We start from the raw sequence: 15,671 nt of genomic DNA, 5'->3' as shown, positions 1-15,671 counted from the left end.
TTGGGGATTCCTGACTTGACTTTGCGCATTTCCCAGGGGTCTACCGGTCCACTGTCCTTAGCAGTCGGCTGAATTTCATGCTATGAGAAAATGAACTGTCGGCAGGGTTCCCAGCATTTGCAAATTCCCCCGTAACAATCGCGATATTGGGCACAGCTCCTTTGGAGGAGGGGCAGACCGCCTTCTGAAGGCCTCGCTCCCAGACCCGAGGATTCCCGCGAGAAATACATTTCCCAGAAGTCTCTGGGACACAGCTCACTTGTCAGGGCCAAGTAGAGTTGCATGCTGCTGAGGAAGTGAGCCCAAGCGCTTCCAGTTCCGCGGATTCCCAGATTCTGGACTACATTTCCCAGAGGTCTCTGAGGAACAGCACCATTAGGAGCGCTCCAGTTGCATGCTGGGAGATGCGCTTCCTACGCAAAGGGTTTTTTAGACTCCGGCTTCCCCAGGTCGCCGTCCTGAGTTAAGCTCAGCCCTTGCGCCCCCTCCCGACACCCTGTTGGTCGTTGGGCCCCATGCGGTAAGCTGTTAGCATCCCAGTGAGAAACCAGCGCGGAATGCGGCGGGGGATGGCGGGGAGGGCAACGCCCCTGGCGAGGAGGGCCGGAGCAGAGCCTCGGCCTATGGCTACGAGAGCGGCTATGGAGAGAAGTGCTAGGGGGAGAGAAGTGTGTGCATGTGTGCGTGTACGCGCGTGGCGTCAGGGACCGGGCCACGTCCCCGCAAGTGAGGTGCGTGGGAGCGTCTGTGAAGATGACAGAAGCAGGCCCTGTCCCCGTGGCTGTGACGCACTTGCAAGTGAGTGAGGGGCCGACGCCGCCGGGCCCGGTCCCCGTGACTGTGACACGCGTGCGTGGGAGCGTCTGTAGGGGAGACGCGGCCAGGCTGTGACTGTGCGACTCTGCTCTGTGTGAGTTACCTGCGTATGGGCTTTGTGGGGATGGCAGGGCCCGGGTATGTCTCCGTGGCTATGAGCTGTGTGCCTTTGCTCTTCTGTGGGGTTGGCAGGGCCGGGCACCCTGTCTCTGACGTGGACGTCAGTAGGTATGTCAGGGTCGAGGCGTATCTCCTAATGGTGCGATTCTTGGGCTGTGACTGGTGCCGATATTGTGCTCGGGTGATTCTGTGTGTGGCCACGGATTGAGTGAACACTGGTGTGTGTGTGACAGTGTAACCTGTATCTCGGATGTCTGCCTTTACCTTCTAACCATGTGGTACCTGTCTAGACGAAGGGGCACCAAAGGGAAATCAGAGCCTGAACCCTGTAGCGAAAATGACCAACAAGAAGGGCGCAGACATAGTTATGAGATGGCAATTTTAGACCTAGCACTGCTCTCCATACAGGCGCCCTGAATGACAGAATGGAAAGACCTCAGGAATAAGGTTCCTTTTTTTGGAGAGTAGAGGTCCCTGACTTGGCAGGTGCGGGTAGGGGACAACTACGTATTTCAGAACCCCAGTTACTAGAGCCTGGTCCCCAGGAATCTCTGAAATATTCAGATCCAGTTCCCCCATATTTCTGATTGTTTTTAGAGATGACATGGTGACAGGTGTGGCCTTGGACAGTATGTTCTGAGGTAGCCTGTGCTCCAGAAAGAACCTGGTGTCTCATTCTATCCTTCTCTTTCACCCAGGCCAGCCATCCTCTAGATAAAGCATCCTCAGGAGGGAGAAGAATTGTTACACATCTTAAAATCAAGGTTCAGATGAGTTATTTTTGTTGTTGTTGTTCAGTAAATGATTTGTGTTTATAGGACTTAAGAATATTTGCTTTCCTTGAAATATCCTCCCTAACAGTGACTTATCCCATAAGTCCTTTCCAAGAGGTGTGACAGGGGCTGTGCAGGTATAGTCCCCAGCGTACCCACCCTTTCCAGTGAGTATTCACCTGTTCATTTGGCAGGTTGTTCACACTCTTCTGTGTGCTCTTCTTTTCTAAGAATTTTATGGTATAAAAGAATACTACTGGGAGGTTATTTGCACTTTATTTTAATGTGATTTGGTAAGTAGTACATTGATTTTTAGATGGAATCAAACACTGGATATCTCTATAGGTCTTTCCTACAGGCCTGACTTTCAAAGCACAGGAAGAAAGGAGGTTTGATTGATTTAGTCAGTACACGACAAAGTTATCAGCTTCGTGAGGCTTTGGGGAGTGGGCTTTGGGCAAAGGTCTTTGTCATAAAGCAGGAATTTTTTTTTTTTCAGTAATCAGTAACTAGAAGTGTGTTGTATGAGCCATGTCTTGTTTGAGGTCCAACAGTTTCAGTTTGTTTAGACACATCTTGTATTAACTGTGAGAAACAATATGATTTGACACTCAGTATGAGTTCTGAACCTGGAGGAGAGGTTGCTCAGCCCTTTCTGTAGAGGGTCATGTATTAAATAGTTTATGCTATATGGGCTACCTATAGTTGCATATTGTTCTTTTTCAATAGATTTTATTTTTTAGAATGGTTTTAGATTTATAGAAAAATTCCAATGATAGTACAGAGAATTCCAGGTACCCTGCACCTCGTTTTCCCTGTTATGACCAACTTACATTAGTAAGGAACATTAGTTACAATAAATGAGCCGATTTTGATACATTATCATTAATTGAAGTCCATGCTTTACTTATTTTCCTTGGTTTTTACATAATGTTCTTCGTCTGTTCCAGGACACCACGTGACAATTTGTTGTCATGGCTCCTTAGGCTCCGCTTGGCTGTAACATTTTCTCAGACTTCCCTTGTTTCTGATGACCTTGACATTTTTAAGAGGTACTGGTCAGGTGTCTTGCAGGGTGTCTCTCCATTGGGACCTGATGTTTTTCTCATGGTTAGACTGGGTTTATGCATTTGGGGGTGGGAGATCACAGAGGTAAATTACCACTTTCCCCACGACATGGCAAGGGTACATACTGTCAACACGATTTGTGATTATTGAGATGGCACTTGATCACCTGGCTGAGGTAGTGTTTGTCAATTTTCTCCACTGTAAAGTCACTCCTTTTTCCCTCTTTCCATACTGTCCTCTTTGGAAGGCGGTCACTCTGTGCAGCTTACACTTAAGGAATGGGGAATGATGCCCCCTCCTCCTCCTTTGTTTTTTGTTTGTTTTTACAACCCTTTAAAAACATAAACCCCATTCCCTACATAAACAGGCTGCAGGCCATATCATGTAGTTTGCCAAGCCTGACGTAGAGTATTGGGTTCCGATCTGGTCTCTTTCTCTTCCTGGTGTTTTGAGCTTTATGAAAATAGGGTTGAGATAATACAGGTGAAGTCTCTTAGAACAGCCCCCAGAGCGTAAGTGCTCAGCAAATACTGTTTTCGCTATATGGTAAGTCTGGACGTTCTATAGATCAGGAGCAACATACGAATGAAGGTCATTGTGATTGGTACTTGCAAGTTGACAAAATGAACTGGAGCCTCAAAGGGTCTAGGACCAGAATCCTTAAACTGGGGTCCTTCCTTTAATTACATTTTACAGTTGCCCAAGGGAAATTATATACAGACTTATTACATATGTTTGTAAATGCGGTTTTTTTCTAGGAGAAAGTCTATGACTTCATGGTATTCACAAAGGTGGACATGCCCCAAACAATTAGATTCTTGGTCTAGAATCAAAGACTGTGTTACCCTGACCACAATTAGTATTCAGGATGATGGAAAACCACACCAAATTCACATTATAGAGTATTATGCGGCTATGAAAAATTTTGTTTAGAAATAGTCATAAGAAGGAAAAACACATATGATACAATATTAAGCAGTACTCATAAACAGTATTATGGATGAAATTTTTTAATTAGCTTGAAATTCCATTTAATAAAACACTGTTCAAGTCTCCTATCCAAAATGACATTTTAATTGATTATTCAGCAAAGGTGGGAGGGAGCGTGGCCACATTTATTGAGGACTTTCTCTGTACCAAACAGCCTCCTGTCTGCTTTGCACACTTTCCCTTATCAGTCTGCAGAGCAGCTTAGCTGCATTATTGCATACAGGGTCTGATGGTACTGCTGAGACGCAGTGGAAGGACATCCAAGATCAGCGAGGTGATATTTGTTTTAGTCACCTTATTTTTTCAATTCTAGGCCTCGTATCAGTTTCCTTTTGCTGCTGTAACATATTGCTACAGATTTAGTGGTTTACAACAACACAAATTTATTATCTTATAGTCCTCGAGGTCTGAAGTCCAAAATGGGTCTCACTGGGCTAAAACGAAGGTGTTGGCAAGGCTGCGTTCCTTTTCTGAAGCTCTGGGAGGCATTCTCTCTCACTGCCTTTCCCAACTTCCAGAGCTGCCAGCTTTCCTTGGTTTGTGGCACCTTCCTCCATCTTCAGAGCTAGCAAAGACAAGTCCAGTCCTCTCCTGTCACATCATTCTGACCCTACTTCTGTCATCACATCTTTCTGTCTCTCCTTCTGACCCCTTCCTCATCTACTTTTAAGGACTGTTGTGAATACATTGGGCCCACCTGGGATAAGCTCCTTACCTTAAGGTCAGCCGATTAATAACATTAAGTCCATCTGCAACCTACAGCCCCTTGACTAGGTCATGTAACATATTCAGTTTCCAGGATTAGGACATGGGCTTCTTTGGGAGACAGTTACTCTGTCTACCACAAGCCTGTCCATTCAAAGTTCCCTTAATGACTGCAACATACTGCCCCCCCATAACCATGGTCCTTTTCTTTGTTAATTATTTTTTAAAATTTGGGACTGTCTTAAGTCACATTTCTTATGATGGGATTAATGCAGGCCTGCTACAAAAAAATTAAGTTTCCTAAGGAGGTCATACAGAAGAAACTCAAAATTACCCATAACTGTACCATCCAGAGACGACTGTTGATATTTTGGTGTGTATGTTTCCAATCCTCTCCTCCCCCTCTAAGCATATGCATGTGGTTTTATTTCTAGAACATTGAATCCTGCCAGTTGCTTATGCAAATGAGCCAAAGACTCTCCACCAAATCCTAGTTTGTAAAAGGAATCCACTTCAGCCATGGATCACATTATACCTGTGTATATGTGGGGAGGGGACAGGTGTGCCAGTGATTCCATTCTTGCTTTGAAAAAAAAATCTCCCACGTATTTACCCCTTATAGGAGTAGAGATACATAGTTTGAAACTAATCCCATTTCAGTAAATTATCAAGAAAGACCTTCAAAATTAGACTTTCTAGAAATTTAGTATATCTTTCACAGACCATGGCAATGGTCGCTGATATGTTACAAATATGGACTGGACAAGTGACATTTCCAAGGGCTGATGTGAGAAAAGTATAAGACGACAGCAGTTTAAAATGTTCACATAAATCTTTCATATCCCATAGAAGACAAGACTGAGATTGAGCCACTTGGTAATGTTCCCAATTTGGCATCTCAGTTTCGATCCTTCTAGCTGGATTTTTAATGCAGAATCCTGGCTGCCCCGCTCTTTGCTGGTGGGGATGGAATGTTTCCTCCTTACCTGTCTCATAATCTTATTTTATTTTATTTTATTTTTGCTAATATTGTTAATTAAAAAGAATTTCACTCTTAAGAGTCTCTGAAAGTTTTGAGTTAGCATTGATTGTATAGACAGCAGGTTTGAAAACATTTTTACATAAGAAAAAAGGGACACAGCAGGTTTGGGTTTCTTTTATGAAAACGGATTGAGGAATGTCTAGTGTTATTGATCTTCAATAATAACAGCTAACTTGCATTAAATAATTGTTACATATTGTGCTTTATGTAGATTAGCTTAGTAGTTGAGACAGTCATACCTGGTAGGTACTATTTTTACCCCCATCTCACCTGTGGGGGGACAAATACCATGAGGTTAGTAACCATCAGCACTGAGATTCGCATCCTGAAAGTCAGATCGCAGAGCCAGTGTTCTTAAATTCACCAAGACCTCTCCTCCCAAATTATACACATCTTTTTAAACCTACCTTCTTTGCTTGGTAATTCATCTTAGATTCCTTTCTCAATTAATATAAATCAATATCATTATTAGTAAACATGCCGTTATAGCAGACTATAATTTATTTACTCTATCCCCTACTGTGAAATATTTATATTCTACTTTTAAATTTTTTTAAAAAGAATTCCCTGGAAAATCTGAATAAAATTAATGGATTGTGTGAATGCCAACATCCTGGTCGTGATATTGTACTGTATGGTTTTGTGGTGTAGTACCCTTGGGGTAAAGGGTACACAGGCTCCCTCTGAATGAGTTCTTACAACTGCACATGAATCTGCAATTACCTCAATTTAAAAGAACAACTGTCTCGGCCTGCCGAGTGGCTTAGTTGCAAGCTCTGAGCAACAGCAGTTCAATGCCCAGCCCAAGCTGAGCTGGCGCTGAGCTGCCAACAGGTGGCAGAATGGCTCAGCTAAAAAAAAAAAAAAAGAACAACTGTCTCATAAAAAAATTCTTGTGCATGTATATGTGTACTATTATAGCTTCTTCCTTGTGATACATTCCAAAAAGTGGACTTTTGAGTCAAAATCCTAGTTTTGTTAAGTGCCTGCAATATGCCTGACTCAGTGACATTGGTACTTGGAATGACAGAATGACTGAAAGCACACAGTTACCTGTACACTGCTTGTAATCCAGCAAGGAAGGGACGGTCTGAATGGAAGAAGCACAGAGCAGCCTGTGGTGAATTCCAGGTGATGTGCCCTGAGAGGTGCTAAGGACAGGGTGTGTCATTCTCACTATAGCCACTGACACCAGGTCACGACCAAATAATTCTGAATGCACAGGCTCTATGTGGAGATAAAGGGAATTTATTTTCTAGGTTTATACCTTATGTATTTTTTCTAATGTTTGATGCATAGTGAAGACTAATAGGGTGAAGTGATCTAGCAGCCATCTGCAGGACACCACAGCTGAAAGGACAAGTTCAAAAGTAAAATTTTCCCCCACCAAGACATAAACTAAGCAGCATCGAGACAGCCGTCAGTATCTAAGGCATCACTTGAAATTTCAGTCATTTTTCCAGTCGGTACTTTGACATTTGTGGGTATATATAGACATCAAAGAGTTGGTTTAGGTATTAGGAAGTGAAAGGAAACAAAGAAAAGTTATTCATTAAGATAATCCAAAAATAATATATTCTGAGCTTTTCCTGCAATTCAAGAGGAAACTTCAAAAAAAAAACAAAGTTTCTCTGGCTTTTAAGAGTAACTGCCTCTTAATAAATTTAAAAGAAATAAATGCACACACGTTTATATTTGCCAAGCCAATGCATGGCTATGGTTACAATACCCAGTTAGGTATACTCAAGATCAAAGGATGTGTCGGAGTCACCAAGGCCACTACCAGGTTCAGTGATTCTCTAGATCAGCCGTTCTCAACCTGTGGGTCGCGATCCCTTTGGGGGTCAAACGACCCTTTCACAGGGGTCGCCTAAGACCATCGGAAAACAAAAAGATATTTACATTACGATTCATAAAAGTAGCAAAATTAGGGCCGGCCGAGTGGCGCGATGGTTGAGAACTCGCTTGGGATGCCAGAGGGCCCCGGTTCGGATCCCACATATGAGGGCCAGTGACGCTGCCCTCTACAGCTAAGATGCTGAACAACAGCTCAACCTGGAGCTGGGCTGCCGTGAGTCGCCGGCGACGGCGTGGGCTGCAGTCCCTGTGGCAGTGGATTGCCATGGGCTGCCTTGTGTGGCCAGCAGCCAGCGTGAGCGGCCAGCAGCCGCAGTGAGCGGCCGTCCAGAAGCCGGTGACTGATCTGCCTCGCCAGAGAAGAGCGCAATGATGGTGCCAACTTGGGCCAGTGAAGCAACATTCTCCACAACTAGATTGAAGAACAAAACGACAGCAACTTGTCTGTTCCCCTTTCCCCAATTCCCCAGCACTGTTCCCATCCCCCCAATTCCCCAATAAAAATCTTTAAAAAAAAAAAAGTAGCAAAATTACAGTTATAGAGTAGCAATGAAAATAATTTTATGGTCGGGGTCACCACAGCATGAGGAACTGTATTAAGGGGTCGCGGCATTAGGAAGGTTGAGAACCGCTGCTCTAGATGGACTCACAGGATTCAACCTATAGTCCTGCTCATGGCTAAGAAATATTACAGTGAAAGGATACACAGCAAAGTCAGCAGAGGGAAAGGTGCACAGGACAACATCTGGAGGAAAACAGGCACACACTTCCTAGAGTCCTCTCTCAGTGCAATCACACAGGAGATGTGCTTCGTTCCTCTGGCAATGAGTGTACAGTGTTGTCTACCAGGGACGCTCTCCTGCCTAGGAGGCCAGGGTTTATATTGGGGTCAGCCACATAGGCATCCCTGCCTTAGCACATACCTAAATTGTAGAACAGTGAACCACTCTTAGCAGTTAGGGAATGGTGGGAACATTCTGGAAGTCTAGCCAAGCACCGGTCTTGCAAGCAAGCCTAAGGATAGCAGCTTCAGACTTGTGGTGTTAACTCTTTTCTCTACAAAGCCTATACCATATTTCCCCATGTATAAGACGCACCCTTTTTTGAAAAATTTGGGTCTAAAAACTGGGTGCGTCTTCTAGAGTGGTTGTAGATTTTTGTTACTTGCATTTCCCACTTTTTCTCGCTTGTTGTCTTTGCACTCATTGTTTCACACTTGTTACCAGTATATTAGGTTACATTTTGCCATGTTCTGCCCAGAAATGGCTCAGAAAAGATTTCGGTACAGTGCTGAATTCAAATTAAAAGTGATCTAGTTTGGGCCGGCCGAGTGGCTCAGCTGGTTAAGAGCTCGCTTGGGAGCACCAGCTCTGAGCAGCAGGGCTGCAGTTTGGATCCCACATTAAGGGCCAGTGACATTGCGCCCTCTACAACTAAGATGATGAACAACAGCTCGATCTGGAGCTGGGCTGCTGTGAGTTGCTGGCGACGGCATAGGCTGCAGCGGGGCTGCAGTGGGCTGCTGTGAGCTACATGAGTGGCTGGCCAGCCAGCGTGAGCAGCTGGCAGCCAGGGAGAGCTGCCGTAAGTGACTGACCAATGACCAGCGACCGATTGCCTCACCCAGGAAAAGCACAATGATCATACCAACATTGGTCAGTGAAGCCACATCCTCCACAACTAGACTGAAGAACTAAACAGCAATTTGTCTACCTGTCTGTTCCCTTTTCCCAATTCCCCAATGCTGTTCCCCTCCAATTCCCCAATAAAATCTTTAAAAAAAAAGTGATCCAGTTTGCAAAAATGAACAGAAATTGTGCTGCTGAACGTAAGTTCAGTCCTCCTCCAACTGAGAAAACAATCCGACTGGCTATGGTTGGGAGTTTTGACAGTGATGAGGAGCTGTATGAATTTTATGACGAATAAAACTTGAGTTCAATAACTTTATGTAATACCTTTTTTTTTTCAAATTTCGGGCCCCAAAATTAAGGTGCATCTTATACATGGGGAGATATGTTGTAACTTTCCAGGATATTTTCTTTCTATTTTTATATCTCTTTCTGTGATGTCTTATGGTTTGTCAATGTCTGTGTGTTTGTCTCTCTCTCTCCCTCCCTGTGTGTGTGTGTGTGTTTATATATCAGATATACACACATCAAATTATACATGTGTGTATATATTCATATATAGAATTTTACAAATGTATTTCTGTATCATGTTTTGGTACCTGATTTTCCGATTGGTAATATATCTGAAATGCCTTTCATGTATAAGTATTTCCTGTCTTAGCACTGAATAAGCACTAATGTCAGTGTTTGCATTGATCATCTGCATGTGTTCATGCAGTCAGCTCTTCTGGACTCAGTGCTGACCGCTGCCTGAGCAGTCCCTCCACCACCCCATCCATCTGCCATGTCTTGACCTACATCACCCTCTCTGGAGGCCAGAAGAGACTCAGGTTTGGATGATGCAGGCCCTCTTCACCCTGGACGATGTGACCAGAGGGAGCAGGATGTGCTCAGAGTGAGACAAAGAGTCCTAGAAACACCCAGTCTCAGGTCCAGATCATAGCCCCCCTTCCCAGAGTGAGCCAAACTGTGAGGTCTGAGGGCACAGTCTCCACCCAAGACCACCCTCAGTTCTCACACCAACTGCAGGTTCAGGAGTTTCCTGAAACCAAACTCAGGATCAATAATACAGAGCTAGAAGGGCATCCAGAACTCTGAGCGCTGTTTTACACGGGTACGGTTTATTCCAGGGAAAGGGTACAGACTAACGTTGGCCAAGGAAACGGGTGCATAAGGCAAGGAGGTCCAGGGCTGCTCCCAACACGAGCTTCCAACTTCTTCTCCCCAGGGAGTCAGGACTCATTACTCTACTGGCATTACTGCCTGACAACATGCACAGAGCACTGCCAACTATGGAAGCTCACCTAGCTCCGATGTCCAGAGTTTTCACCAGGACTTTATCGCATAGACACAGTTGGTTGATTGATTCTGTAGACGTGATTGATTCATTCATTGCTCAGCCTTCCGGTCAACTGATACTCATGCCCCAAAACCCTCCACCCAGAATCACCTGATTGGTCTGTCTAGCAGGGACAGCTCCCCCCTACGACGTGGAAATGGCCAGCCAGCACCCAAAATAGAGCCCTTTCTATTAGGTATGATGCAGATTCCTCTCAGAAGCTGAGGACAAAGGCCAGCTGTCTCTTTGGTCGAGGCCAATTTCTTAATACCTACGCACCAACAGGGAGCTGGCCACAAACCCTGCTAAAATGGTTGGGTCTTCAAGTCAAGGTGAAAAATAAATACATAAAAGCTCCTCTGCTCTGTTCTGTGCCACTGGGTTTCCTGGAGTTTCAGGGAGCGCTTGTTGTTTTATAGAATCCTCTTAATCTTCTCCGATGTGTTTATGTATGTGTATGGGCGAAGGAGCCATGGGTTCTTTAGAAGCAAAGACGGAGGAGCAAAAAGGTTGTAAGTCATTTTGGGAACCAAGGTGCACTTACTTCGATGCCTCTTTCTCCTCCAGTCCAGCTCTGGTTTCTCTGGATTTTGTGTCTTCGGTAAAAGGAAACTCCAAGACAACTGATCAGTTCTGGATTCTAAAACTATGGCCCACGTAAGTATTTCTCTTTCCTTCTTGAAATGTGGGGTTTGGGTCCTGTGGCTACTTTATGAATTATTCTGAAGCCCCCTGCCCAGGAATATCATCTAATTACCTCCCAGTTCTTCCTGTTCCAGTGAATGGTGATGCCATGTAGCCCCATGCCCACCTTTTGTGGCTAATGTTCCTGTAACCATGGACTTGATTGTAACCATGGAACTGATTGTTTAGTATCTCCTTTGTGCTCAGTTTTTTGTCAAGAGAAATGTTGTGGGGAGGTAAAAGATGGTGGAGTAGATAAATGCTATGTCTGCCGCCTCCCATGATCACATTAAAATTACAACTAATTACAGAACAGTTCAATTTTGGGAATCATCTGAAGACTAGCTGAACAGAACCCTTATAACTAAGGATATAAAGAGAAGGCCACATCAAGACTGTTGACCAAAAAATGAGTAATGTTGTAACAATGGAGGAAGAAAGTCCCTTAAGAGAAATATTTGCGTTGGGTTTGTGATTGGTGACTTAGAGAAGTTGGTCCCACTTGACTACAGGAGAAAATGAGAATTCTCAACTGATCCCCGCTGATCTTTTTTTCAGGAAGGTAAGAGGGAGTGTTTATGTTCGTTGGTCTCAGGCTTAGTGTGTGGTGAGAGCTCAAGCTTTATGCAGCTTTGGGATTGCAGAGGGCTGTGATTGGAGCTATAGACTTAGAAGTCATGTTGTCAGGGAACCCAAGAGGTCAATTTTGTTGTCGAACAGACCTCCCAGACGTCTATATGCTTCTGCATCATTTGATAATGTTATCTTCTAAATCAGGAACAAAGGGCAGACAGGGTGGCAGGTGGTAACAGATTAGGCTATCCAGGACGGAAGTAGTAGATGATCATATGGCCCCAGAATGGGGGGAAATCTTACATGTTTTGTTCAACCCAAGTGTATAAATGTAATAATTAAGTCTAATCTGTCTGTGTGATGGAATAAGAAATGCTTTTGTCATTACAAAGCAATGATAGCCTGGCAAAATGTTGAACTTGAGGCTTGAAAACATCCAAACATACAAACCCTATTTTTGAAGGTAAAAGATCTTATATTACGTTACATAGAAACAAAAGTGTAGGAATTTTTTTCTTTCCCCTCAAACAGCAAAGGATGCCATAGGAATCCACACCGGCTGAGAAGTTACAAGGCAGGCACGTGGCGGGCATTATGCTTGTGAATGGCAGGGAATTATCCATGTCCGGGCAGGTCAGGATGAGTAAGAATTCCACGGGATGTAGGCGGTTTTCTGTGCAGCAGCTGGGCTTTCAGTAACCTGTAGTGATCCTGTCTCGATCACTGCCATGACCTTACTGCGCCCCGTCCCATATCACAGGCTTTCATTCTACCCGCTGTATCTGCCCCCACTCAAAGCGTAGCCCTTCCTCTCCTTTCCTTCATCTTGAAACTATCTCCTCATTTCATCGGGGACATGTGGGCTTGTGTTTTCAGAGTCTGGTGACCTTCTCAGATGTGGCCATAGACTTCTCTCAGGAGGAGTGGGCGTGTCTGGACTCTACACAGAGGGACCTGTACTGGGATGTGATGTTGGAGAACTACAGTAACTTGGTCTCACTGAGTAAGTTGCCTGAGTCATAAACTTTGACTCTGCTCCCTGGAATGTCAGCCCCCTCCACTGTGAATTTCAGGACTACCATTCAAGAAACTAGTTGAGTCTCTTCTTATTCCCAGGAAATGCTCTGAATTTTGTCGATTTGGGAATGGGCATTACGTACCTTCATCTTCTCATCCATCAGTGATCTTCCCACCTTTGTCTGGCCCTTGCTGTAATTAAGAAGACCAAAGAATGCATTAGAATTCTAGAACATTTATTTCATGACCATCTTCAAAGAAACCAAGCTTTATACTGTGATATGTTTATCCCCAAATTGCTGTCAGTGACCTGTGGTATTAATACTTTGGGCCCACCTTAAAGGAAAATGGCTCGACACAGTGGCTTGATTTTCTGTAGTTAACCAGCTTCTGCCTGATGTAGAGGTAGACTGAATGAACAGAATTCGTATAAAACCAAAGTGAGCGTATTTCATTTCCTATGCATTGCGCTTGAAGTGAGGTTGAAAGTTATAATCCATGAACTTTGAGTTAAAACATTGGATGACAATATCTTGTAAATGTCTCAAGAAATTTCTTAACTTACTGTTAGTAAAATAACAAGCATAATATTAATGGCTTATATTGTGCTTACTCTATACCAGGCATTGTTGTAAACACTGTGTGCATATAAATACATTTCGTTTCATTCTCACAAGTTTATGAGAAAGACATGATAGTATGTCTGATTTGTAGATGAGTCTTGTAGGGCATAAAGTGACTAGGTCAGACAGAGAAGGCAGAAGCAAGAACTGAGCCTAAGAATTTTGGCCCAGGATCCATACTGTCAGCTACCATGTTGTACTCGCCTCCAGGGATAAGGCCCTCGGAGGTTTAAAATAAGACCTTTTCCTTATCTGCCTGGTCCACCTGTTAATTCTTTAATCCTTTCTCTTCTGAAGTCTCTAAGATTTTGACTTTTAGGCTGTTATAAATTTGACTAAGGCTCAATCAAAAAAATTGTGAGCTGACATTTTTTTCTTAAGTTCTACATCACATGGCATTTCAATTTTTGAAAGCAGGACAGTTCATTTCAGATGTGATTGTCTTATGGAAGCAAGGGAAAGAGCTTCAATGGCTGTGAGGAAAAAGATAAGAAGACAGTATATACAAAGAAAGTGAGAGCCAGTCTGGCTGGGACAAGCCATCCTTACGGCAAGCAGCCCAGCTGAGCAGGGAGCAGGTGCACCCCTGAGGCGTTTGGACCTGGCAAGGTCCAAAGCCCACGGCTTCTGGGGAGGAAACCACCACCATGAACTTTATCTTCACCACATCCCCCTCTCACCTTGTTTTTTTCTCATATTTCACCCTGATTTCTTGGGTTGCTGATGATACTCTCTACTACAATCTCTATGACATTCATGGTCAGTGGGCCATGCCTTGAGTAGCCAAGGTGAGGTGACATCTTGGGCTCTCACCAGTTCCTGAAGGTTGGTTGTTATCCTAGCTTCAAGTGCTTTTTCTTTCTTTTATCTAATTTTGACAATGCTGCATCCTGGGTGCTGTTACGTTCTGCCATCATGACGCAATATCTGGTTATGGTGCTTTTTGAGTGCCTAGATTCACTCTTTCAGTGGGAGTTCAAAATGGTGGTATTCTACCATTTCTTCTTCATTTATTCACTGTAATAATTCTTTAAAAAGAAACTGAGCTCCATCTACTGGTTGTTTATGTATGTAGTCACACTGTTCAAATTGGATAAGAAGGGTGTTCATTAAAGAAAAAATAACTTTTTTTTTTTAAGATTTTATTGGGGAATCAGGGAAGGGGAACAAACAAGTTGCTGTCCTTTTGTTCTTCAGTCTAGTTGTGGAGGACGTTGCTTCACTGGCCCATGTTATTATCGTTGTGCTCTTCCCAGGTTAGGCCTTCACTCACCGGCCATTGGACGGCCACTCATGGCAGCTCACGCCAGCTGCCCATGCTGGCTGCCAGCCGTTCACGGTAGCTCATGGCAGCCTACTGCAGCAGGGGCTGCAGCCTACGCCATCGACGTCGACTCACGGGAGCCCAGCTCCAGGTTGAGTTGTTGTTCACCACCTTAGCTGTAGAGGGCGCAGTGTCACTGGCCCTAATGTGGGATCTGAACCAGGTTCCTGCTGCTCAGAACTGGCGTCCCAAGCCAACTCTTAACCAATGAGCCACTTGGCTGGCCCAAAAATAACTAGTTTTTAATAATGAAGGACTGGTTTCCTACAATACTCCAAGATTGGTCATTTAACTTTTATTTATTTTTTTTAAAGATTTTATTGGGAATTGGGGAAGGAGAACACTGTGTTTTTCCAGGACCCATCAGCTCCAAGTCAAGTTGTTGTCCTTCAATCTTAGTTGTGGAGGGCGCAGCTCAGCTCCCAAGTCCAGTCGCTGCTTTCAATCTAGCTGTGGGGGGAGGGGGGGGCATAGCCGACAATCCCATGCAGGGGTCAAACTGGCAACCTTGTTGTTAAGAGCACACGCTCTAACCAACTGAGCCATCCGGCCGCCTGTCAGCAGCTCACAGCTGCTCAGCTCAAAATGCTGTGTTCAATCTTAGTTATGGGGGGCACAGCCCACCATCCCATGTGGGAGTCAAACCAGCAGCCTTCTTGTCAAGAGCACACGCTCTCACCAGCTTAGCCACCTGGCCACCCATTGGCAGCTCAGCGGCAGCTCAGCTCAGTCACAGCTCATTAGCCCATGTGGGAATTGAACCAGCAACCCTGTTGCCCAGAGCTCACGCTCTAACCATCCGAGCCACCTGCCCGGCTCCCTCATTTAACTTTTTTTTAGTATCATTATGAACTCATGGATTTAAACTTGTTTGATGTTTTGCCATTCACATCCTTTTTTTTTTTTTTTTAAAGACACATTTATTCAGCGTCATGATCAGACTATTACATTTAGCAATCAACAGCATGGGTGCAAAAAAAAAATCTACATTAAAACCCTTTGTTGGAATGCTTTACACTTTCCAGAGAACAGAAACTAAAATAACCTGTTATACAATTAGTCACAAATACAGTCCTCGAGTTTTTTTGCCCATACACATGAGTATTGTCTAA

The 15,671-nt window shown here is 44.2% G+C and overlaps 1 protein-coding gene across 1 annotated transcript in view; it reads left to right on the top strand.

Moving 5' to 3' along the window:
- Positions 1-372: 372 nt before the first annotated feature.
- ZNF331 (zinc finger protein 331) overlaps positions 373-15,671 on the top strand; it is a 19,212-nt gene continuing 3,913 nt past the window's right edge. The window contains 5 exon segments of the mRNA XM_019625738.1: positions 373-520; positions 10,906-10,995; positions 11,334-11,584; positions 12,127-12,228; positions 12,472-12,598. Coding sequence (XP_019481283.1) covers positions 12,190-12,228; positions 12,472-12,598 — 166 coding nt within the window. The 5' untranslated portion in view covers positions 373-520; positions 10,906-10,995; positions 11,334-11,584; positions 12,127-12,189.

Source organism: Hipposideros armiger, unplaced genomic scaffold, assembly GCF_001890085.2.
Source record: "Hipposideros armiger isolate ML-2016 unplaced genomic scaffold, ASM189008v1 scaffold_639, whole genome shotgun sequence".
NCBI classification, from domain to species: domain Eukaryota; kingdom Metazoa; phylum Chordata; class Mammalia; order Chiroptera; family Hipposideridae; genus Hipposideros; species Hipposideros armiger.
This window is presented reverse-complemented; position numbering and strand designations above follow the sequence as displayed.